Genomic DNA, 27,277 nt, shown 5'->3' with positions numbered 1-27,277 from the left:
CATTCTAAAAGTTAATTATTTCAGCGATATTAATATTAAAACGAAAATTAGAACATACACATATTTACCTCAGCACGAATTGCATATTTTACCTCTTGCAATTATCACAAAAAGATAGACATATTCAATCGATTATCGAATTTTCTATTCCTCCGTCGCGATTTTACAATTAGACGAATTAAAACAGAGTCGTGAGTCGTGATACGATACGCCGACAACCGGCGGCGCGAAGTGCGAGAGCCATCCAGCACCTTTTCGCGTTCCCTTCACGGACGGTCGATTTGCGCGGCGTGAAAGTGGAAACCTTACTTACTTGGGTATGTCCTTGAAGTAACCGTGAGAGTGCAGTAGGTCGTCGAGGAAGTAGACGTTTCTGACGTTATACGAGGCGCGGGTCTCGTTCCGTATTTGCAGGGCCTTGGGCAACACCCGACGCATCAGCTCTTGCCAGGTCGCGTCCTTGACGGGCATAATCACCTCGTCGACGTCCAACAGGGCGATATACTCGTATTCGTACATATGCTTGTACAGACAATCATTGTAGGGTATCAGCTCGTTCTGCCGCTTGTGATTGGTCTTCTTCGTGAGGTACATGTGCTGGAAGGCGGGCACGTTAGGCTGTCCGCCCGGCAGGGTCAACGGGGTCACGTGCACTATACCCAGACGCTGATAATGCCGCAGCACCTTGGTCACGTTCGGATGCACCTGCAGCTCGTAGAAGTAGATCTTGTCGGCACCCAGTAGGCTGATGAGTTCGATCCACTCGACCAGTCGGACCGATAGATCCTCGTGCAGAAAGTCCAGACCCTTTACGCACACCGCAAAATCTTTCTTACGCTCGGGCTTGTTATAAATCACTCGGAGATGGTTGGTGGCCGTGTCGCAACGCTTCTCCACGATGGAGACGGACGACGGTGGTTTGCCATACGCTTGCGGCGGCACCCTACACGCTATCACGTATGGCTGATAAATGCCCTGCTTGTAATTGCCCCATTTTGGATACCAAATGTACTTGTATTCGAGCGTCTCGATGATCTTGGGCTCGCTCTCGCCCTCGTACCATAACTGACAATACGTCTTCACGATCGGTTCAATCCGATCGATCATGCCAACGATCCTCACCGCCGGCCCGATCTTGGATAATTTCCGATTGTCGTAGAACGCGCCGAAAAACTGGAAAGTGCCGTTGCTGGTTCGCAGGGTTTGCCAATAGATATTGTTAAACTCCAGATCGTAGATCTGTGGGTATTTCGCACAGCTCTCGTTGCCCCGTTTTGTCAGTCTGCTATTTTTCGACCAATCGCTTAGCGGTAGACTCGGTATTCTCTCGGCGATCTCTTCGATCAATTGCTGCTCGGTCTTGGCAAGTCTCTTATCCAGCAACGGTTCCAGCTCGAGCGGACTCGTCGTCGCTTCTAAACGGTTTCTAAGAGTAGTCAGGGTGGTCAACAGGGCGCCATTACCGCCAGAATTGGTAAGATCGCCCAATGACGACCTTTGCAAGAGATATCGTGGCAGACTCAAGCTCCCTGAAAAACCCTGGCTTGCACCTCGATCGTTGCTGATGCCATCGGCTTCCACTGGGTTACCGATGCCATCCTCGCCGGTAGGACTACCATCTTGACGCAAAGCCCTGTTCTCCAAGTGACGGAACTGTACCGCCGCGATCATCAGCAATCCCCAGGCAAACACGAAGACGAAGGCACGCTTCGCGCATCTTGACGAACTGCCGCCGCAATTCTGTATCGTTGTCATCCTGCTGGTCTTCCCCCGACGCGTCTTCCCGATCACCGCCCGGACGATTCAGCTGGAACGCTGAATCCCCGTCCTATTTAACCGTATCCTCTTTCTCGTTCTGAAACCCGAATCTGAAACAGAAAAGTTCATTGTCCACAAAGTGTTGATTGAACCGTAAGACGACCGTCAAAGTATATAGTGCAAAGAGACAGAATTTTACTAATTATTTTATCGTTTGAACAACAAGTATTTATTCCGCCCTTATTGAGATTTTGAAGATACTGATAGATTTATTTACACAAGCAATTAATTTCGCTATAAATTTATCAAGTTTTAGTTTGTATTATTTTTTATTTTGAAAATAAAAATTGCGAATAATAGGTTATTATAAATAAATTTAAGGTCTGTAATATATATGTATAGAAGCGTAACTAAATGGATAACAATTCGAATTAAAATATAGAATCCACATGGAATTTTATTTAATTAAACCATCGGGAAAGCATTTTTTTTTTGTTACAACGTTGAAAAGTCATTGCTTTCGAGAAGATGAAGTAAAGCGAATGTGATGATTTATTCGTGAGTTTAGAGTGAACAAGATGAAAGCTGCGAAATAACCCATGACTAGTCAACAGAATTTAGGGCAAGAGACGAGATAATGTCTTTAACTGTATAAAAACACCCGCTACCGGTAGCCAGTACTCGACTATCATCAAGAAAGCGAGCGACCCTGTCGGGCGAAACCCCGTTGGCCGGATCGGGCGAGTCTCCGGAGAACGAGAGAGAACGAGAGAGACAGAGAAAGAGAGAGAGAAGAGCGCGAGACCCGCTCGGAGATACGTGGAACCGGTTATGCTGATGGCAAACTGTTTTTCACCTTTTGCACCTCGCTCCAACTAACCTCCTCCCTTCCTGACCACCTCGAGCCTTTTGCTCGACGATGTTTCCCCTCGACGACGTCTAGTCTCTTCCTTTCCTCTCTTTCTAAACCTAAGCGCGATAATGGCGGACTCTCAGGATCAAGTTTGACCGCAACCTAGGATTTTCCATCAAGACTTTACTTCTGCCACGTTTGATTTGTTGCTTCTAGTATTTGTATATATATATTTATGAAACGTTATTATTCCTTCCTGATATCTACATATTTTGTCCACATATATGTTAATTAAAATTCTAACAAATTTCTATATATAGAGATATTTTGGACGAAAAGGTATACACGATTTCTCTTTCCTTTCCAATGTAAAAGAAACATTGATAAACTGAATAACATTGATAACTGAAAACATTGATATAGTGAAAAGAACATGTTCTAAAAAAAGATTTCTAATCAAAATAATCATTAAATAAAAATTTGGGTTTATTCCAAAAAATTTCATAACTTACACGTTAAATTACTTAGAGCATGAACAAAATACATATGGGGCATTCTCGCTGAAATTTTCACATTTTCACCTTGACCTACTGCAATAATTTTGACAATTTTTACCGAGAAGTACCTACTTATTCTGAATCTCATTTGCTAAACTAAGCGATTGTCCATTCGAGGGATCACAAATTAACGATAATTTGTTTAATTTACCGTCACACGCTAAGCTCGATAAATCGAGTCGGCGCGGAGTAGCAATTGCATGCGAAAGTGTAACTCGCGTACGTGCGAGCGCGATGCCACCTCGTTCCCGTTTAATTCAGGCCCCGTTCTTATCGTTCCGTTCGGAATTAGCAATCCCGCACAACAGCGGACCGACGCAGCGGCCGCGGCCGGCCAGAACGCAAATTGCGCGGAACGAACGCGTTCATATCGACTCAATCGTCATCGTTCAATACAGCCCTTCCATTATGTTGAGTCTGTGTTCATCAAAAAAGAAATTTGAGAATTTTTTCGAAAATTTTTCTCTTGTAAGTAGGTCTAAATTATTCTTTCAGCATTGTTTGAATAAATTACTTTTCACACAGATGTCGATTCTTTATATACTGATCAAGATTTGATAATTGACAGATAATTTTCATACTTACGTCGTTTTAACTAATACAGCATTTTTACCATCGTTTAAATTTAAAATTCTAATATATTAATAAAAAAATATTGAAAATGTTTAAATGTACTTCCTACATTTATTATTCCGCTCCAAAATCACGGACGATGCTAAATAAACGAATCATTATCATTATCATTTGCAATAACTAAAGATGAAATAAATTGATGTTATAGACGACGCGAATGCTTGAAGCTGGCTTAGCCAAGCTTAGAAGGGATAAGATAAGATATTCCTAAGAAAAAGTTTAACATTTATTTACGGTCAACGCTGACAGCGATAGAATTTACAGGCGACGACGCGACACGGCCATCAGCGTTTAAGAGAAAGCAGGTTAATAACGAGCCGAAAATGTGGGCACGCAAAGTTTAACTCACTTCTCTCCGGAATCTCCATTCGACAGAGAAGATAAGCAAATATTGGCTCCTCGTCCCAAGCGGAAATTCTGAAATTGAGGGAAATTCTTTAATCTTGCTTGCAACACTGCTTTTTATCTCTATAATCTCTTTATTGCTAACAGTAATTTTTATTTTTTTTTAGTAAGAAGGAAGTGTAAGGACGATAAAATTTGAGGTAAAATTAACAATATTAGCCATTAGCCAGTATTAATTATTAACCGCGATAATTAACTCTGACGTTTAATATTAAAATCTCTCTAAATCTCTTTAATACAGCTCTCACTAGAAGAAGAAGGTTAAACGGCATATATTTACGCAAAATGCAAAGAGTGAATATATATATATATATATATATATATAGCAGCCTATTTCTCTATCATATATTTCTCTATCGAAGCAACCACATCCGTCGCCTTCTGACCAATACTGCAAATGTGCATACACGATAACACGCTCATGTATGTATTGTACCTGTATATCTGCGCGCGAGCTCAAGACCACCGATAAAATCTTATTGGAAAATAATTCTTTCATGCGTTTAATCACACGTTAATATAATCACAACGTCGCTAAATAATTGTGCATTCTTGTCGCAATCGTGATTACATTTCAAGGTCCTCGATCAAAAAACATCCGCGAACTCTCGCCTTCCTCGTTCTTCGCAAAAAAGAAAAAAATCTGTTTATCCCGCTTTTAAACGTTTCTTACACGGCAATATCTTTCGCATGTGCGTACACCTCTTTGTCGATAATCCTCTATCCTTGCGTCAGTCGCCGATAAATTATTCGTCAATGTTGCGTACACGAGATATATGGTAGCTGAGTCACAATGGCTGTATCTCTCGTGGCTGATGACGCGAGATTCTAAATGATTTTATAACTTTTGCAGAAAATATTAATCCGCCGGATTTAATTCGTTCGGATTTTAACTACCTTTACGCAACTGAATTAACCAGATACTATTTTCGCAGTCGTCATATGGTAACGATATGCAGGTGGTAACGCAAATTTTTGAAATTCTTACGAAAAGTATAATATTCCGAATGTATTAAGATACATTCGTATCTCATCTAATAAAATTATAATAAAAAGATATTTTGGGATCATGAAGTTAAGACTTATTACGCATGCTCGTGCAAGATGCATTGTGCATCTGCATTCCGCGTCTTATGTAATTCCGTTGCACCTCCGCGATTTCTTCTTTCATTGCTAACCGCTACAAAGAAAGATGGAAAGTGTTAAAGAAGTTATAAACAAGTCCTACACGTCAGTTATCCCGCACGAAATCGCCAGTATGATTTAAATTGACAATATAACCGTTGATAGCTTTAGAATGAAGGTACCGAGACTATTCAATAATAGCCACGGCATACTTTCGATAAATTCAAGCTTCGACATGAACAGACACATAAAAACGACTTAAGATTATTGACATATAATAATAAGTTCTGTTAACAAATTGCTTATATTTCAACTTACGTTTCTATTAACAAGAATAACAACAATTTTTATACAGAACAAATTTCATAATATTCATTTATTTTCCCGGAAAAAGTAGAAAAAAGCTACTCCTCACGTTTGTTGTCATGCGTGATAATTAATGTCACAAATGACACTTGCATTCTTTTATTACGCTATACCGCAAATTTTCGTTATATCGCAACAGCTCCGTTCTTCCATATATGTAGCCTCAAGAATTGAAATCATCGAAATTAGACCGGTTTCAATGGTCGCTCGAGAGAAAGAGAGGAGAAATGACGACATATGCGCGTAGTCCAGCGAGGACGATTTTGTGGAAAGTCGAGTAGAGAGAGCGAGTGATGCTGTTACTGCTGTTACTGCTGCTACTGCTGGCTCGTCGTACGTTCGCCTGCTCCAATTGCGATTTCTCGCTTACGCGTGCTAATTAACCCTAATTGTATGAAGGGAGAAGGAAAGAGAAAAAAGGGGGGGGTACAGAAAAGGATAGATCGTGGCGCGAATAGAACGGCGCGCGGGGACGCTCTATAACTATAACAGGCGATTTCACCAGCCTCGTCCCATCGTCGATCTTCGCGATTCGAGAGCGAGATAGCATTCTGTCGTGCAATATCGTCTGCAATTGGTCGTACACAACACACACACACACACACACGTGCCGCATGTATCAAGCACGGCGTGAACTCTTTTGATTCAACGCAGCACGCTCGGCGGTGCCACACGGTTCCAAGGCTCATTTATGTTTTACAATTTACACGATGACAGTATGGCACCATGTGTTACTTGGTATAATAGCAGATACGAAATAGATAACTAAATACGTCGATTAATTGACACTCGTAATTACCTACGTATTGTCACGACACAAATGTGCTTGAATTATGACTGATTCGATGATAATGATTTCTTTGGAATAGAATTAATACAATACCACAATAATTAAATAATTAATAGTACTTACAAATAATATATGTAGATATAGATATTTTCTGAAAGTATTATAGTATGAATATGTTACTTTATATATTTTTAAAACATGTAACAACATTCGTAATTAATATAAATATCTCCGAGAAAAATCAGATAATATCATTGATAATTTGTAATTGATAATTAATATCTAATTAATAATCACTTTACAAGAAAACGTTTGAATATATTTTTATTACGATTTATGAAAATCAATCTTATATAATTCTTACAAATAGTTAAATTCAACTTAACTTAATAAATCAATATTGAAACTGAAGAGCAAGTAACGTGAGCAAGTATATATCGGAACTTTAAAAGTATAACATATACTTAATCAGAATCGTTTCTTTCCCCAATGACTTCGACGATATGAATCGGTATCATTTCACAACGAGCAGACGTAAGCATATCGATACGTTTGTTGCAACCGAATGATGTTAATATATTCGAGATGATTCGAGTATATTGACTTCGATTGTATGAATATTTCTTCACCAAATTTCAATACCATAGCAAATAATTACTCGTAGAGTAATTTATTTGTTATTCCGTAAGAATATTCATACATGCCTGACTTTGTCATTACACATATAATTGGAAAGCGTATGTTGTGATCCGGATTTTCTGCAGCATCATGGCAGCTTTCGCGTACAAGTGTAGCTATAAAACTCGCGTTTCAAGTCTTTCGTCTCTATCAAATACTTGGTTCGTCTCTCTGGTCCCTCCTTCACTTTTCGAACAGAACAAAAACGAATTCCATCGCCTGGTATCATTTATAATGTGGCGCGATAACTTATAGAACGTTCCACGTTATAGATATATATTAGATAATTTTAATCAATTATGTTTTTAAAAAATTAATTAAAAAAGAAATTACGTTGTTATCTTTATGCGTATATCTTTATGCTTCGCTTCTTTTATTCTTTGTCATGTGTATTTTTGTCCTTCATCAGTTATAGGTTTTTTTTTATTTATTTTCCAATTTCTCATTTTTCAATCTCTTTAAAATTTGCCTCAACCGCGCCCTGGAGAACGTCACGCTTCGATAAGACTCACTATTTTTAGCTCGTATCGCTCTCTTTCTTTTCTTGCTTTTTCTCTCCTTCTTGCCGACCATGTGTTCGCGCATATACTAAACGTGTAGTTTAATGAATCACTTTTCGTATTATACCGTGGCAATTAAGCCTGTTATACGTAAATACTTAACGGCACTGCATTGAATGTCGAAACGAGGCCGTTGTTCCCTACCACAGGAAGCAAATGGCACTTTAAATTGCCGGCCGCACGCACGTCATCATCTCGTCGCATCTCGTCGAGGGATATAACTGCACACGATCCTTCTCTCGTGTGGATGCAATTTTGATTCGACCGACATGGGTGCCACTCGGCTTTTATCTGATCGTTTGCGACGAAAGGCGCGAGACAGACGGCGATCGAGCGATCATTTTTTTTCCTATTCCGGTAACTGCACGCGTGTAACGCGCGCGTGAGACGCGTGAAATTCAAAAAATATCTCTCTCGACAGCTGTCTTTTCCCGCCGAGAATGCTTCAAATATCTTTGTTTATATATATTCCTAACATTAATTAATATTTATATTAGCGCATTTATTTTTTGTGTAACGTCGCTCGGTCGCTACCACGTCGCATCGCCAGTGTCGCCACGACACGTTTAGGTCATCTATAAAGTCTAAATCTTGGTTGATTTTTATATAAATTTTACGATAGAATTTTAAGAAAAGACAAAAAGATGTATGATTTCTCATAAATCGTGACATCTTTGAGAGGATCCAAAATGATATCGCTGCCGTAGACGTGAAAAATTAATTTATATATAATTACACTTCGGAGATTCTGTCGTGTTATTCGACATTGATGTACGTGGAGACGCAACGTGCAACATTACGTGACGCCTGTTGCGCTACGACCGACTTTATCAGGGATGTCAGGTTGTGATACTTGGATCGTACAACCGTTACCGAGAGGAGAACCGGGGGTCAAGCTTATAGTCGCGCATATTGGTCTTTACACACGTCATTCTCTCCATAAGCAAAGATTATACTTTATCATCTCTAGAAAACGTGCACGCATAATCCATGATCGCGATATGTCGTGATATGCATTTATCAATCTGTCACATCTGTACATTCTTATTCAAGAAGATAATGCAATAACCTTAATTATCATCGCATATTTTTAATAAATTCTAATAAGTTAAACTAGTTAGCCTTCATGAATTAAAAGGTGACAGTGACCATAAATCGATACCATATGCGTATCATAAATTGTAAAGTAAATATCGAATACTAATGAATACTAATAAAGCTATTTAAAAAAGAAAAGAGCCTCTTAATTTGCAAATGTTAACTAAACGAATTTATAAAAGGTTCCGTGTAATTACGCAGCTCTATTTTAGAATCCTCTTTCAGAAATATTTTAATAAAATTACTATGGAAATTTGCATGAAGCACAGTTATTTTTAGGATCAGAAGTGATTGGCAACTTGTTTACTTGAATGCAAAATTATGGTCTATAATAGAGCGTTTTATGTTTTAGAAATATGAAATACTTCTTTACACTTCACATATCACAATTCTTTAATATTCTTAATATAAACTGTCCAACCGATAATAATGACCATATGATAGTAATGATGAACATTTACAACGAAGAGTATTACGGTATGCGAGTGTTTGCGTTGAAACTTACGAATATCAGGTATAGTATATTATTATAATTTCCTCGACAGATCACACATCTCGCTTGCGCCATAACGCATATTATAATACGTTATATTGTTGTTATCAACTTGTATATTTCCTTTGTTCGCATCTATCTAGCGTAATTATACATAAGAACGGCAATCTGGCGCGCGAAGATCGCGCTTGTCCTTCGACAGTTGAATTAATTACTTGACTTCCACGAATTAAAAGTAGCGGAACAAATGACGATTAATTAAATGTGATTCGACTGACGACGGATTGCTAAGCAAGTCTCAAATTAAGTCACGAAAATTTAAAAATGATGGAACTATATTACAAATTACAATGTTAAGAAAATGACAAAAATGTGACGATCAAATGAAAACCTCCTCCGTCATCAATGACTAACGACTCGTTAAAGAAATATCAAGGCCGTTCGTTATAAAATCTGTCGATTAACATGGTAAAATGCTGGTTTACTCGGTATGCATTTATCGCGCGTTCTCATTATTCGTCGATAACGGAAATTGAATCCTTGGCTGGTTTTTTTGATTGACGTCATTAAAACCGATTGAATTGGGTCATTAAAGCGTACAATCATGTGATATTCGTCGATGGAACGAGAGCCGAGCGTATTTAGCTCTTCTCTAGGCTTTCGCACACTTTCATAATTTGTTATAGCGTGCGGCCGCGATCAACGGTATTCGACGAAATTCTATGCACCGCCACCGGTGCGGTGCACGGACATACCTACGATACGTGTATACAGTTCCCGATTTCTCCAAGAGAAAAAAATGTCAAGGACGATCGATGTCCTTCGCGATCGCGTGCATCTTATTATTTTTGAATGGTAAAGGCGATCGATAAGTGTGACTTAATTATCAATCAAGATAAAAATTTTATCTTTATTTATATTATTATTATTAATTCCGAACCGAACGAGCAGCAAATCCAGTCAAATTATTTAGGTACACTCGCAGAAATATGCGGATCTACTGTATACAGAATCCACCAAAGGTAGATCGAGGTCACGATCGCTTTAACGGTAATTCCTTCAGGCAATCACTTCGTTCACGAAACCGTCAGAACGATCGATACTTAATTGCGTCACGAAAATTTCGTCAATCTCGCGGCTACCAGTCACAGAGTTCTTGGAGTGAATAGATCGTATATGCATTTCTAATTCCTGTTTTATGAACTAGTTTTAAGTTTATATTTATCTTTATTAAATGCGTTACATAAGTTTATATCTCTCCTTTTAAAGAAGGTTTTTAATTAATTTTCTTTTAAAACTCTCAATTATTCGTCGACAACAGATCTGATCGTCGAGAAAAAAACGCATTCCTCGAAGGAATGGGAGTAGAAATGGGATCCTATCGAGTATTGCTATATCGCGAATGGTATTAAGAAACTTAGCGAAACTTGAAACTTTTATATGAGCACATCAAAAAGTAATACACTCCTATACCTATCAGAGACTAACAATAAGTCTCGATACTAGCGGATTCTAGTACCGTTATACCAAGCGCTTTGCAACTATGTGAAATAAAAACTTTAATAGTGTTACTCTCCAACGTAATATTACTTCGGTATCAAATCGATCCGGATTTGAGAACCTACAGATCCGGAACCTGGCGATCCTTATAGCTGTTTCCACTAACTGTTTCTATACTTACGAGAAATACGGAGATACGGAGATTCGGAGAAACGAATCGCGGAGAGACGAGTGATCGTGGTGATCGTCAGAACAGCCTGGTCGATCGCCAACCGTTCGAACTCGTCCGGATGACGTCCCGGTGCCCGGGTTGCATCCCGCGACACTCGAAGACGACCTCCACCAGGGGAAGAGGAACAGATCCGCGTCAACGCGCCGGCATCGGCATTCCTCTCCCATTGGCACACGACATCACGGCATTTCGTAATCCCTTCTCGTTCTTATTTTCGTGGCTGCTCCACCTCGGAGTCAGGAAGAACGCTAATGATCGGCGATCACTATGTGGTATCACTATTTTTTCTTCTTCTAGCTGGAGCTGGATATTCCGAAGGAAACAACACACGTTAAAGGACAAAACGCGAACCGGACGCGCTTTCTTCTTCCAATTGTTCGCATATATATAGGTATGCGTGCGTATTGGCTGCTGTTGCTCCCGCGCCGCGCCGCCCCGCGCTGTGCCGCGCGCCGGATGAATGCGACGTGCCTGAATGGGAAGAACGGAGCTGGAAGCAAGCTCCGATGTAGCTTGGATCTTATAATTCTCGTGATTCTTTTCGTATTAGATCGTTCGCGAGCACGCGCAAATTTTCAATCACTGTCACTTGTTCGTCGTGAATTAGATGACGACGATGCATGATGACGATGGTATAACTCGACAGTTTTAAGCCGAATACAAGCCGAACCAAGTTTTTGGATTCACCGATCTTTTTCTGCCTTGGTGCGTTCCGGTCAACTTCATCAAGCCGGACATTTAAAAGCCGTTTCTGGAGGCCGGTCACCGGTCGCCGGTCGCCGATCGCCGGTCGCCGGTCGCCGGTCGCCACTCGACAGGATATGCAAAGACCTGTTACGCGCACTTCTACATCAGCAGCCGGCACGTTCTCGTTATGTTCTCCAAACCATGATAATGATTTATTTCAACAGACACATTTTATATAAAATTTGGTCTATAAAACTGTCTATATACAACGAGTAACACGATAACAAAAATTAAATTGCATTCCGGAGCTCGATAAGTTCGAAACGAAAATACTCGTCGTACGTCGTGTCGGCGTCTCGCTCCGAACTGCCGCCAGACGCCAGACGAAGTCTTCGACTAGGGGGCCGTTCGAGGATCAAGAGGGGAGCTCGAAGAGAGCGAGAGAGCGAGAGAGAGAGAGAGAAGTGGTCGATTGGTCAACTTACATGACTCCGATGAAGGGAAGGGAGATTCCTCCGGGACCCAAGAGTATTAGGGAACATATAGGAAGTTGCAAGAGAGCAGCGTCTACATTGAAGAAGAGGCAACGTCTTTGTCATGGCAGGCAGACAACTTGCCTGTGTATGTGTGACTTCCAGTCCTTCATAGGGCGACGAGTCGTGACGATGATAAATAAATACGAATGTTATATTAAAACGCATGTTATATTAAAACTTTTATCGATCTCTCTAGCTTTGTATCTTTTAATACTACAGCTCTATATGTCATCTATTTTATTCGCGAAACTTAATTAGAGAGTCAATATTTTTTTATTTGAGATTCTCATTTCCTATTCCTATCCTATTTAATCAATTCTTGCGAGATATCAGGTCTGAATGATTAAGGAAATTCTTTGAGAGTCGTTATCTAGGTACTATTATAGCCGGATGAAATAACTAGCCGAAACAAATTCTCAGAACTTTTCTTTCTTCCGAACCTGCAGATGTTCTTTCTCTCGGCTCTTGAAAACCCTGAATTTTCAAAAATTATTCTCTTAATTCTAAATTATTTTTTCCAACGTTTTACTATGAAATCATAGTAAAGTTAATAATTAAATAATAATTCTAATAAATAAGTACATTTTGTATATATATATATATATATATATATATATATATATATATATATATATATGAAAATTTTTCCATAAATATTTTCATGTTAATATATTAGCAATTTTTACATTCTTATTGTTACTTATATATTATTACATTTTTCAAGTAGTAAAAAAATAATTACATGCAAAAGTACAAAATATCAGAGAAGCGATAAGTTTAAAAAATAGTAAGTTCTGTAATTATTAAATAAGTTAAATTTAATTTCGTTAGAATAGACAAAGAATAATAAATTCTAAACCTTGTCGGAAACTCACAGGGAGAAATTTTAAACGGCTCATTGGAATTTTATCTTCGAAATTGTTGGCACGCCATCAGAAAATCGAACAGTAATTAACTATTTAATTGCATCGAAAAATTATCACGTTACGGATGCGAAATCGGCTCGTTTCGAAGACGTTTAATCCTTGTGAATGTATAAGCAGAGTTATGAGATATATATGGTACGAGAGAGTAAAAGGATCCCAGTGAAGCCTACACAACGCTAACACAGAAAATCATGATCCCGGCAACTTTCTCAACTATGAATTTAAAGAATGAAGCATCATCTATTGGCCGCGTGAACAAATCGCGTGATCTCGATCGACCAAATGTATCCTGAACTGAAATCGTCGAATGAAAGTTTGATCGAAACGATTTACTCGTCCAACAAAATCCGCGTGATTAATCTTTCGCTCTCATAAAACCATATATCATTCAATATGACATCATCTGTCGTCTACAATAAATCAATTTTTGTATGGTTAAATAACAGATTTAATGACAAAGTTCATAATGGAATCTCTTTCTTGTGATAAAATAATCTTGCGATAACTCTTTGTTTAGGATAGTGAAATGTATCTTGTAATCTATAAGGTAAATGAAACAAATCGTAATATCGACAGACCGACATATATGTACATATGTAAATACGGATAAAGTTACAAATACACATAGAGAAAAAAAATAAAATAAAAATTTATATTAATATCTCTACCATATCAAAGTCATCAAACTATCGTAAAAAATAGACGTCTTTTTTTACTATTTCATATATTAGAAGAAGATTTCATAAAACATTATATATAAAATATTTAATTTAAATGAAAAAGGAAGGAAATTCACGAATAAATTTTACATCGAGTAAAAAATAAGATAAGATATATAATGGACATGAAATATAAAAGGCCATCTGTTAGTATGAACTTTGCCATTACTGATGTAGATAACAGTTAGCTATTTGTAGAAGTAATAACTTAACTTTTTAATATGTACTCTACATAAATCTGATAAATAAAAGCTACATTAATATAAAATAACTATATTAATCTAGGTAATTAAAGTATTGTTTATATTTCGCGCATTATCCAGCACTAACTTTAACGATCGAGACTTGGATATTTCGTAGGATTTTTTACTTTAGTACGTTAATCTCTAGAATGTTATACGTTATTAAAGAGTAAGATAATTGAGGAACGCTCCAATAACTTTTTATTATTAATATAATAAAAATTGTTGCAATAAAGCGAGATTTTACATGTAAAATTGCATTTGCATGTCAGATTTTCAATCGCGCGGCTGATGGATCTTCATTAAAGAAAAATGACAGGATATATCTTAGGTAAAGTCTTCTCAACAAAAGGAACAATAGAGTGCACGTGGTCCGTAAGCCGTAAGCGAAGCCTGCAACTGGGACATGGCTGTCACGATCATCATTACAGACAATAATTGTTTCAAGGGATTTCCTCAATATTAACATCAATATCAGCACCGCTGGATATTTTCTCTTTGGCATCAACTGCCAGTACAATATTCCATAAAATGTATCAGCTCAATCTTTCTATTAATTTAAATTTAAAAGTAAAAGTCATTATTTTTTAGATCATTAGATTGTGACAGATTATCCACACTTTGCATATTATCTATTAAATTAAATAATTTAAATTAAATAATTGTGCTTTGTGTATTATAATATAAAAGTATTATTATACTTTGCAATGTAGGTAGAAGATTAGGTAATACGTTGATAAATATGTCATACGATTACCTAAGCGAGAACGAAAGAAAGTATATACATGTTTTATATACAATGTATATATAACACGGTTTCAGTAATCATTCGTCAGCAAATAAATTCTCTCTTATACTTATTGTATTGATCTAATAATAGTTTTATATTGCAAAATATCAACAACCAGAGTGAGCAGATACGTAATTATTCGCGCTCAACTGTTACAATCGTCTTGAAGACCCCGTTCGTTGACGCCGTTGATGATGCCGTAATCCATCTGAGAAAGATGCTTTGATATGCGAAAAGAACCACGAAAAAGTATTATTAAAATAGCATAAGCAATTGAGAATTTATAAAAGTAAACAATAAATTTTAAGAATGCCAAGAAATTGAAACATTATATATATTCATTGTTTGATCTGTATTATCCTCTGTCCTATTGCTAATGAAAAAAATGGGTAAATATATAAATCTCAAGTCTGTTATAAAATAAAACAGAAAATAAATTAGGAAATATCTCCTGTAAATTAACACTTGTTATTGTGCATACATATATTCTATTATATCACTTCCGAAATATTATAACTGACACACAGGACACGACTATCATGTTACGAGATGCAACAATAATGCTTTGCTTGGAGCACAGCATTTACGCAAGCTGAAGTACCGATGAAATATGCAATATGCAACATATCGATAACAACATAGGTAATGCATGCAGAAGCGATATCGCGCGCAAAGAGAGGCAATATTGCTTTTGCACACGAATTCACTTATCTTTTCTAACATTTATGTTTTCGAGTAAATTCTATCCAATGATATTACATGACGATTAAATAATAGATCGCGATGCGGAAGTTTAATTAAGAATACAATAGGCACTGGAAGTTTAAATTGAGTATATGGTATAAAAGCGGATGCGCGTGTAAAAGTAGGATACTTTTCCACGGTGTAAGAAACGCGAAAGTCTTACGCTACAAACAACTTTACGATTGAAGAATCATGAATGTAGCGACTATAGCGACTAAATGTAGATCGGATTTTCTCACGCGTGCATGCAGTCGTGTCGTGAAAAACATGCACTTAGAAACACAATCTTCGCTAATGGTGCAAATAATTTTAACATTTAACAAAAGCGATAGTATCCTTGACTAATTGTTTGATAACTGAAGATATCTACATTTAGATAAATTGTACGTAATTTGTAGAATAATTTAAAATTGGAATATGTGTCACTCAATCACGCTTATTACGCTTCCATATCAAAAAGATATGTCATATGTATTTATTATGTATTCTATTTCATGTATAAATCGGTGAATCTATTTTAAGAGGACAATAAGTCTTTAAAATAAGTTCTCATTTTTTTATGTGGCATTATAAAGTGTTGTCTTATGGAAAAGTAACTATGAGATTACATTAGATGTTAATTAATTGCTTGCGTTTAATGGCTTGCGTAATTCATGTTCTACAGATTGTTTGCTCAAGTTCAATTATAATAATATTTCAAAATCTAATGATTAAATTGATAGCGCAATTTTTTATATACCTAAATTAATCTAGAGAAAAATTTTTTATGTAACATGCTTCTATTGCAAAACTATAATATAATGATTAATATTGATTTTACATTGCTATAAATAATTTGCATAATTGACGTTAATTTTAACATTGAAGATAAATAAAGATATGTATATTATTATTTCTGTGTTGATCTAGTATAAAATATCGTGAAAATCATGCTTTTGTTAGAAAATGTGTAATATTAAAATCTTGAATGATTGTAATAATATAAGCAAGTTATATATGTGGAAATAAGATTAAAGACTCTTGGAATGAAAACAAAGGCAATTAAAGATAGAAAACAAAATAACTTTCAATTATTTCAAAATTATTGTTTCAAAAGTCAGATTATTAAATTAAATTATCCCGTTTTCATATTCACAATCAGTCTTTGAATATGAATATATACATGTTAGAATTGACATCTGGCGAAAGTAGCTCGAATAGAAACACTGGCACATTCCTGATTGTCAAACAACTATCATTTAGTCGCGGCCTAGAACGATTTTATGATTACCGTCAGAAATTGATCCTGATTTATAGCCCTCTTTGATCTGATTCTCCAACATTCATCGTTTAGCTAATCATTACCGTTTATTCGACCGATTCACCATCGTCATTAATCGCGCAATTTTGCGCGACTTGTCGATCATGCCGTGATTGTGCCTCTGTTTATCCGCACGAATCGATCGCAACCGCAGCCCGACGTTCGTATTTTGCAAAAATTTCACCTTGCAGTGCCTTTCTCTCATATTTTCTTTTATTCGACGTATCTAAGAGGACAATTTGATCTAGAAATTTTTTTCATAATTCGTAATTACAATACTTGCACGCGAGGAAATTAACCAGTTGTAATATTTGTTATAATATTTAGAAAAGTAGTTGCTGAAACAAATGACCTCGGAATTGTCAATACAACTGTCATCGTTAAGCATGATGTCATTTCACGTTTTTTTGTGAATATTAAATCCTCTTCATAGTGCGCACGTGATGACTATCTACGGATAGATTTTTATCTTTATAATACGCGAATGTCTCGACGCGTCCTTGCGAAATTCCTCGTGAAGAACCTTTACCTAATTGTAAAATCTTTATTAATAGCAAGCGTTCGAAATACAACACTCGCACGTACAACAGTAAGTAAATTCTTCTTCTTACAAAATTACATAAAAATATTTGAGATAATTAAATATATGTATTATAATATTCGTTAAGCAATGGGTTTTTAAAATGCTTTACTGTAAACAAAAATGTCAAAAACTTAATATCTAATTATTGAACCATTTGATACAAATAGCACAATTTCGTAAGTCAATATGTTATACTCTTAAAAAGTTCACACCTGCAGGACACTCATCAGCAGTGCAGATTAAAATTAAAAAGTATCGATTTATTATTATTTTAATATAATATAGGAGAGATACCTCAGAACAAAATAAAAACTAAACAAATGTCCAAAAGGCAATGTAATTAACATGTACAGATGGAGGAATTATACGCGTAGGTATACGTGTATAATACCGATCGAATTCGAATAATATCGATGCAAAGATAAAAACATTCTATCCGTTTCTCTGCAATGTCCAAAGCTGACGGTCACAAACTGTAAACCGTATAGCGGAAATAAAGAATTCACAATAGCAGCGAAAGTAATTCAATTTCTAGTCGACCGCATGCTCCGATCGCATCTCAAACCCATTTTCTACGCTTCCGGATGAGCAATAAGAAACAATGTAACAACTGTGCAAGCACAAATCTTGCATATTCGAGGAGACATTGTCAACTTGAAATAACAATTGGAAATTGAATTAAACACATTTCTACAAAAGAAATCAACAAAAATGCAATAGTTTGTAAAGTTCTTATTTCGTAAATTATTAATTTATAATTATTCTTATTGTTAGATTAAATTTAATTTGAAAACAATTAAATTTACATCATTCAATTCTAATTCCTAATTCGTATCGTCATATATTTCGCTCCATTTTATTGAAATTATTCTGCATTATAAGTATAAGTTAATTATTATTGTTATCCGTTATTATGTGTGTGCTACTTGTTACTTAAATTTTTCCTCACTTTAATCCTCTGAGTATCCAAACATGACATTTCATTAATCGGATAATCGGAGTAGTTAGAAAATTCTACCTCGGTGTAGTTAAAAAATTATACGGTGCACGCGAATGCATCTTAAAGTACGCGTTAACCTGTACCTCGTCATAAAGATAAAGGACGCACGCGCATCCTTATCATAAAGTGCGCGAGTCATAAATTCACGAGATACTGTCAGCGTGCGTGGAGAGCGTTATCCTTTCAGCGCTCGTCTAATATCATGAATCACCAACGTTAACGACAGGTCGGCTGGCCACCGCGTAATCTAGTTCCATGCTCGTGCTCTTTCCCCGCGCGGCCGTTCTACCCTTATATTTATCGCCCCTAAGCGCATATTGGAAATAAATTATTTAAAGCACTATTTTCGCATCATTCTAGCTATGAAGTTTACGAGCGTAATTAATGCCGGGGCGGTCGAGTGTGCAGTGTGCACTGTGCACTGTGCATCGGTCGCCGTCGGCATTTACTGAATTATCGGTTGAATTAGCGTATATTGCGTGCGTCATTTATTGTTAGTAAAATCTGTTTGAAAGAGCGTCTGCTCTTTGTTAAGTATTTGCAATTCGCTCTCTACCGACCATAAATAGATTATATAGATCTACGATCAGAGTTAATCAACGATTAAAATTGAGTTTTGATAAGCGAACAACAAAAGAAACTACAAAAATTTATATTTTTCTCCTGGAATAATAAAAAAAATGTCTCAAAAACACTGTTTTATATGAGTGTTATCTGTTTTATTTTATCAAGGTAACGTTTATAAAATTTTCTTAAACGCGGTTTTTGTATAGCTTGTTTTATCTTATTTTTGTATTCGTCGGGCATGAAATTATAAGTTAGTTCGTCGGTCATTAAAGTCAAGGATTTTCATTGTGGATAGAGTGCGATCGCATATTAAATAAAGAAGCCGAATGATATATGATATATCTCCTACGCGCTTGCTCCAGGCTTAATTACAAATATGTTTTGCAATTCAGTAGAATTTAAATAAGAAACTTTTTGATAAGAGTTGCATATCTATGTTAACGAATGAATAAATATTCTAATAAGATTTTAATAACATCTTTTTAATATACAGCATTCATCATTGATACGATAATGTTGCAGGCAAAATTATTGCTTGCGTAGCATTATCGAGCATATGAATGATTTCGTTTACGTCGGGATTTTCCCGTCATCGCAAACGTTACAAAAGAATATTGGTAGCATATGTGCGCGTTTATTATTAAACCAGTTAACATTTTATCTGTGTTATTGACTGTGAGATGCGAATAAGCTAAACTTATAAAATCTGCTAACCGGATAAAAGATTATAATTATAATTACTGGAAATCGGCTTCTGGACAACACTCGATCATTATCGATGGAATAGTAATAGAACGGATTAAAAAAACAAACTCTCTCTCTCTCTCTCTCTCTCTCTCTCTCTCTCTCTCTCTCTCTCTCTCTCTCTCTCTCTCTCTCTCTCTCTCTCTCTCTCTCTCTCTCTCTCTCTCTCTCTCTCTCTCTCTCTCTCTCTCTCTCTCTCTCTCTCTCTCTCTCTCTCTCTCTCTCTCTCGTCTCTCTTCTCTCTCTCTCTCTCTCTCTCTCTCTCTCTCTCTCTCTCTCTCTCTCTCTTCTCTCTCGTCCTTCGCTACGATCGTGACGTATCCTTTTCTTACGCTACGAGAAGAAACACATCATGTATTGTATGTAATATCATGAATCTCTGGGTATTTTAAATATCTGTAATGAGGTTTCTCGTCCCTGTTTACACGAACGTGCTTCTCCGTCGTCTTTTTTTTGCTTTCATTTATATTCCATGAGATCACAGGCCCCGGAAGGCATGTTTGACGAAAGTATGCTTAATTAAAGTTTCATCACAAAACGCGAAAACGATTACATTATGAACTGATGGTTATATGACCGAATAATAGAGTTTCACAATTACTAATATGTATGAGGAGACTGAGCGTTTGAGAAATAGAATTTCCAAGTGATTGTCAAATTAAATTTAATAATGTTGTTTAATAAAATATAGACTATTCAAATTAGCTAAGAATGAGCGATATATATTTAAATAATTTAAATTTAAAATTCGATATTCGATATTTGTAATGTATATTATATATCTCTTCATAGAATCTTATCAGCGAACAAAGCCATGTAGATATGCTTTGATGAAGATCGAGACTTGTTTAAGCCAAAGGAGATCGACCACTTTAATGTACAATTGTTTAAGTTGTATATTAAAGTTCAAGCCGAGTATTCTGGCAGCACAGAAAAGCTTCGCGATCCATAATTTTTTATTAGTCGGATACGGAAATATGATCATGCCGCGGCGTCGATTGTCTTGTCGTGCGGCATCACCAATAACGTCTTTCTCTTTTCGCGCATGGCGCTAATCGTAAGTATTAAATCTTTCGTAACAACGAAAGGTCACCGTGTTGATGCACCAAGAGAGGAGATCGAGTCACCGCTATCGTACGTATCCTTTCCCGTGGCCTTTCTCTTTCACTCTATACAGAGTGTTGCGCTTTCCCCTCTCGCCTTGCAGCAATGGGGTCCGATGTCGCGTTTCGATCGCGGGCGTACTTCGAAAATCGATCCAGCGCGGCGAGGAGAAATGCGTCGAAGAAAGTCAATGCCTCGAAAACAACAACGACGAGTTGAGTAAGGATAAATTTCCATTTTCACGACAAGTCTTGCATGTCGTTGGAATGGCGATGACAAAGAGCTCCGGGTTCGCGCTCGTTCTTGCGCAAACGATCGGAACAAAGTCGTGCAAGGCCGAGCCAATGCCACACGTTTTCAAACCGCGCTGTCTGTTCCCCTTAAGCATTTCTCTCATGTTACGTAGATTACGTAGATTGAGATGCTACTCGATAACGAAAAATCGCGCTTAATACATATAGTCGCTATAACATCATGTCTAATTAGCGCATTCAGTGCTCGTAATTAACAGATGCTGTTAAAACGACATTTACATTATACATGAAAAGTTTTAGACATTAAAAGCCAGTAGATGAAAAAAAATTTACCCATTGTCTTAATTTGTTTTTCCTTTCCTCGTTTCTGTTAACGTAATTTCTACTTGCGCGTGCGCGTATGTTTGTGTGTCAAGTACGATCAAAAAATTGTTTCTGATGTTTCACATCTGCATCGTGTGAAACCAATAATTTTTGTAATTTAATATATAGATTTAATCATAAAACTTTCTAATATTTTTTTCTTATATACTCCAGTCTTAACTCAATGTTAACACTAATCTCAAATATAGCATTCTAAAAACAAAATTTTACCATCAAAATATACGTAATGCAGGTAAAATTCACATTAAGGTGATCCTAAAGCCGTGATCCTAGCCAGTTTTTTTCAGTTTTTTTCTTAGCACTAATCTTTTAATTAGCTTTATAGAAATGCAAAAGTCTTGTCTAGAATTAAAGTACGCATCAAAATCTAGGTCATGGTGGTCGAATTTATATCGAAAACGAAAAAAAATTAATATTTTTTGTTATACGTGACGACCACCACATATAAATTCGACCACCATGACCTAGATTTTGATGCGTACTTTAATTCTAGACAAGAATTTTGCATTTCTATAAAGCCAATTAAAAGATTAGTGCTAAGAAAAAAACCGAAAAAAACCGGCTAGAATCACGGCTTTAGGATCACCTTAAGATACGCGTTTGAACACTGTTTCACAGTCCGTGTAGAATTGTAAAAAGATTGTAAGATTTTCTTATATTGCTGTGAAGAATTATTGTTGGAGAGACGTTTTCAACTTATTATTAGTTTTAGAATTCTATTTCATCTTACAATTATCATACGAAAGATCGAAGAGGACACCGATCGCGCGTATATTCACACATCTTCGTATATAATATAATTATATAATATCCTCTTCTCCCCGATTTGATAGGATCGACTTAGAGTAAATGTGCTAATTTGATCGTGCACCAGCATCTCGCAGCGTAAAGGACTTGTTTGCCCCAGAAACGTCATTGGCGTAGTTACAAGCCACTCGTAATAAGTCCGACCGACACGCAGTCGAGAGTCCGTTATGCAATTGCGCGTCCTGCAGACGGCCGGGGCCTACTTCGTAATGATGACGACGACCGAATTAGGACAACCGAGCGTTACCGAGGACACTATAATGCACTTTAACGCTGATGCAGACCTTCCTGCAATCTACGCCTCATCCCGGCGCGATCGTAACGGGCTGCCTCGCTCACTTCGCTTTAATGAATAGAGTGCATTCTAATCTAACGATAAGTGCTACATGACGGTCGCGGACTATCGAACCAAGCTGATTCTCTATCCTATCGATATCTATTACATATTAATATTTATATGCAATTTAAAGGATAAAATCGTACCCGAGTATAAAAATCAAATTAGATAAAAGAAAATATTATATCATGATTCATGAATCATATGATATAACGATTGGAGTAGAAATAATTTGTTCATTTTATAAAGATATTTTTTATAATAAGATAATATACCAATATTAATTTACCAATAATAATTACCAATATTACACTTTTATCATTAACAATAATAATGTTATATATCTTTGACGTCTTTCATATCATCGTGCCTCAAAGAATTAAATACGATTTACGCTAAAGACAAAAATAAACATGTTGAAAATAAAAACGCTTTGTATTTTATAAATTTACGTTACACACCGCGTCAAGGTGGTAACAGCAACTGCAACTGCGACGATATTAATCGCAATAAAAACGGAAAAACGGAAAAACGCGCGAGCGATGTCCAGAACTGATTGTGAGAAACGTGTGTGCATTGGTTTTTCTCTTTATGCACGCGAATCATGCGTCACGCGGATGGAGTCTCGCGCCACATAAGGTGTGCAAAGTGTCTATCTTTGTCTCTATTTCTCTCGCGCGACCATGATTGAAAATGTCGGTTAAGAATTACGCAAGGCGCTAAATACGCGTGCTAACAATTAGGCCGAGCACTCGGTGGAACACAAGGTGAAATAGATTTGCGAGTCGTATGCGCAAATCAGGACCCGTTTAAAGGCATGTCTTTCGTTTGCTGCAAACATTGAAATGTATTTTTACGCTATTGATGACTCTCGCACGTGCATCGTAAAATAAATCGAACGGATAAGTACCGATAAAGTGCCTAGAATGCGCAAAAGATAAAACCTGTTTTCGAAAACGAAGACATGGACATTAGATATTATAATAGATTTACATATTCATATTTATATATTTCTTTTAAAGTTATTGATAAAGTATTGATAAAAGTAAGCAAACTCAGTCCTACATGTTGCAACATGTTACTAGATTTCTATTTGCATGGCATTCTGGGGGCGGTAGGTTAATCGTTAATCTATATACCTATCATCCCATAGAAATATTTCAATAAAACTCATCATCTCCGGACACAGACATGTTTAAACTTTCGTTTAACTTTTAGCACGAGGTATTCAATTTTGCAGAATAAATCTCTATTGATTTCTCTTAATACTCTCGCTTCTCTCTTTCTAAAGATGGTCTTACATAAGCGGTACAGACTACAAACGCACGAAGCATTTACATAACGTAAGATCAATGTTGAATTGCATTATTTACTTCAACTTAGATTTTTGTCGCATGCATTGTTGCGTTACTTTGTTAAACGTTAAGCTTATAGTTTCCAACAAATTGTTGAGCAGGAAATTCGGCAAACTTTAAGAACTCGTTGCGCATTTTACTAGGATTTCATGTAAGTACAAAAGTCGATCAAGCGCGCTCGCTAAGATCTTTTGAGATGACGCAAAGTTTCGAGACGCGACACGCGAGTGTCGCGACAACGTTAGGTAATTAACGGACGCTTGGCGCATACACGATGTTCACATCAGCTTGACGCGTAAATTTATCGCGTTACAAGAATGCATTATCCAAGAACAAGGTGCGACGCGAGAAGCGAGGATCGCATAGCGATTCTAAGGGCGAGTCTCGCCTTCACGCTCACAACGCCACGGAGAGTTCTTTTGGAGAAAGCGATGCTGCTTCGCATGCATATTTGACGCGTATAACTTCCTCGCTCAACGTCATTGCCGATCATAGTAATAGGCGTCGCGTCGCGTCCACGTCGGTGTGAGATGTGGTGTGAGATAATGCTGCGATCTTACCTTGCATAAAATATGCAAGTCCAACTAAAAATTACTCGATTTTCATAATCGCTTAAATTAACATGTGTTTAATCAAAATGTCTGCTTTGAAGTCTCCTTTAAGTCGTTTAGCATTGTTATTCAACTATCATATGTGACGTTTCTTATTATAATAAATGGGTTGTGCTATATCTGTGTTTTTATTAAAGTGTTACTTTTAATTAACAGAAAAAAACAAGAATGTATAAACTGCGCTTGATGTAAGAATAGATGATATAAGCAGGTAATCGCACAAACAATTAATTATCTTTACCGAATATTTAAAGAAGCAACGCATATTTATCGTGCTCCATGTCCCCACACGCGCGTATATAACTCCATTTCTTAAAGAGTTCACTGCAACTTTCTTACCGTTCCCCAATATCGCCCTCAAGCGAGATGATATTTTTAAATTTCTGGAAGCAGCGGGCCTACTAACGCGGAGGGGTCCATACCTCCTGGATACCTCCTGGGTATCTTCTGGAGCGGAGAGAGGATACGTAACGCGTCTGTCTCCATAAGGAAGACTTAGGGCAATGGCCCATCAAGGTCGCGTTGCGATTGCACGCGCGGACGCACTCCACTCCTTCGAGGTGGCGAGGAGGTGCGCGAGAGAAGCGCCTAACAGCAACGATCTCTCGATCTGTCCTCCATGGTCACGTCGGGAGTAGTCGGGACTGTCGAGAGTGACCTTCGTGACGTAACGGAGCGAAAAACCGCGCGAGTTCTATTACCAGTTCCGCACGCTAGTTCTATTACGCGCCGGCAAATTACACATTTCTGGAGGCGCGTATCAAGTGCGTATCAAGTTTCAGGTACAAGACAGGTGTGAGTGATCGCGCGACGAAGAAATAAACTGGCGATGATAAAAGCTATCATTAGACTGCCACGGCCACGGAGGACTGCTCGCTCGTCGCGACTATCGCAATATCGCAATAACGATTAAAATTCGCGCTTTTTGCTCATATTATCGTCTCACTCCACCAAAAATATGCACACGCCGCGCCGAATGGAAAAGGCAATTTGTTTTCAGTACTTAGCTGGCAGACCATGGTATATGCATATACTTGCTATTCGAAAAAATATACCTAATAACAATAAGATATAGATACAAGCGCATCACTGTTTCATATAGGTACAGAATATCTCGAAAATGCCGGATGTTTCTTTTTTATTCGCAGAGTGTCCATTGTAAACTTGGAAAAGATTTTCCTAAAGTTGATTAAGAGATTATTATATCTGTCGTAATTTAGGAAATGGATAATTTGACTATTTATTTTTCAAGCAGCATAAAATGAGCAAGTAATATGAGAGAGAAAGAGAGAGGGAGGGGAAATTACGAAACCTTGTAAAAAATAGAAAAATATAAATAGTGAAACCAATCATATATAAGCTGATAGCAAAAATGTTAAATCACTCAATAGAGTCTAAAATTAGATACTGTAATGTAAGGTGCAGTTAGAGTTTCGGAAATAAAAAGGTAAACATGGAGCGCCAGAGCGAAAAGCATGCAGGCGCCTACGTTGGACGCACGCCAACTATTTCGAGTCCCACAATAGCATAATCTTATCGTTCGTTGCTCTCACTCACGACTCACGACAGCCGTGGTAGCCCGTGGTACGCGTGATGTTAATTCGCACGAAAGGCGTTGCGGATCGTTGAATTTCTAGCGTGGAAAGAATCCATCGTCGAGTGAGCTGTCGACGTATCTTAACATTTTAACATCAAAAAATAACGAAAAGTTTCTTTCAGATCGGGTTATGTTATGGTAAACGAAACGTGGCAGCAAAACGCGCAATTCTCTAAAAGTAGTAAAAGTTATTACCCGCGTCCACAAGTTATGAAAATGTTAATTTTACGGAATGTATTTTTAGCGCGACAAGTACCTACTTTTGTTGCCAAATACTAAAGACTAATTTTAATTCTGGCACAGCGATATCACGTTACATAATTCGCATCATGAGCGTTGATCGGATGGCGAACCAATAATAAAATGATTAATAGAAACTAATGGAAACTTTGACTAATGCATGACGAAATCAATATCGAATGTTACGATACAAATTATAGGCAATTTCCAGTACATCAGAATTAACCAAAAGCATCATTTATAGCCATTGCGGTCAATGTCGATTGCATGATGGCATAATGATAAGTTATTGTACGGAGTAACAATTAGGAGACACAACTTCGCATTTTTATTGCGCGAAACAAATTCTCGCATCAACATTTTCGCGCGTGCAGAATGCTAAATGATATTCTCTTCCATTCAATAAATTACTTTTGTGGCTTTTCTTCTATTTGGAAACAAAGTTACCAACAACAAGTATTATTACTGTACCCACTTTTATACTAATGTCAGCAAAGTAAAGTATAAGTATCGGAGCAGACACAATCGTAACAGATTAGGAACGCTTCAGGCAACATACTTTGTCTGGCAACCTTTGAGATTCGCTTTCGAGGCGTCTAGTCTAGCTGCCTCGAAAGCCTCAATGTCGAAGCCAACTCTCGGTGCGAAGTACTTGATGTTTGCATACCGATCGAGGACAAGTCGTGACGCGAATCGCGAACC

General features: G+C 37.2%; 1 protein-coding gene across 2 annotated transcripts in view; it reads right to left on the bottom strand.

The window, feature by feature from the left end:
• LOC139811123 (uncharacterized) overlaps positions 1-27,277 on the bottom strand; it is a 36,589-nt gene that overhangs the window by 3,273 nt on the left and 6,039 nt on the right. Inside the window, exons 1-2 of one of the 2 annotated variants that reach the window (XM_071775214.1) lie at positions 4,151-4,228; positions 314-1,868 (exon numbers count right to left, since the gene is read on the bottom strand). In XM_071775214.1, coding sequence (XP_071631315.1) covers positions 314-1,755 — 1,442 coding nt within the window. In that variant the 5' untranslated portion in view covers positions 1,756-1,868; positions 4,151-4,228. Of the gene's footprint in view, positions 1-313; positions 1,869-4,150; positions 4,229-27,277 lie in introns of those variants that run through there. The other variant, XM_071775213.1, reaches the window with a different exon arrangement.

The sequence above is a fragment of the Temnothorax longispinosus genome, chromosome 4 (assembly GCF_030848805.1).
Source record: "Temnothorax longispinosus isolate EJ_2023e chromosome 4, Tlon_JGU_v1, whole genome shotgun sequence".
Taxonomy (NCBI): Eukaryota; Metazoa; Arthropoda; class Insecta; order Hymenoptera; family Formicidae; genus Temnothorax; species Temnothorax longispinosus.
The sequence above is the reverse complement of the archived record's forward strand: the minus strand, read 5'-3'. Positions and strand labels throughout refer to the sequence as shown.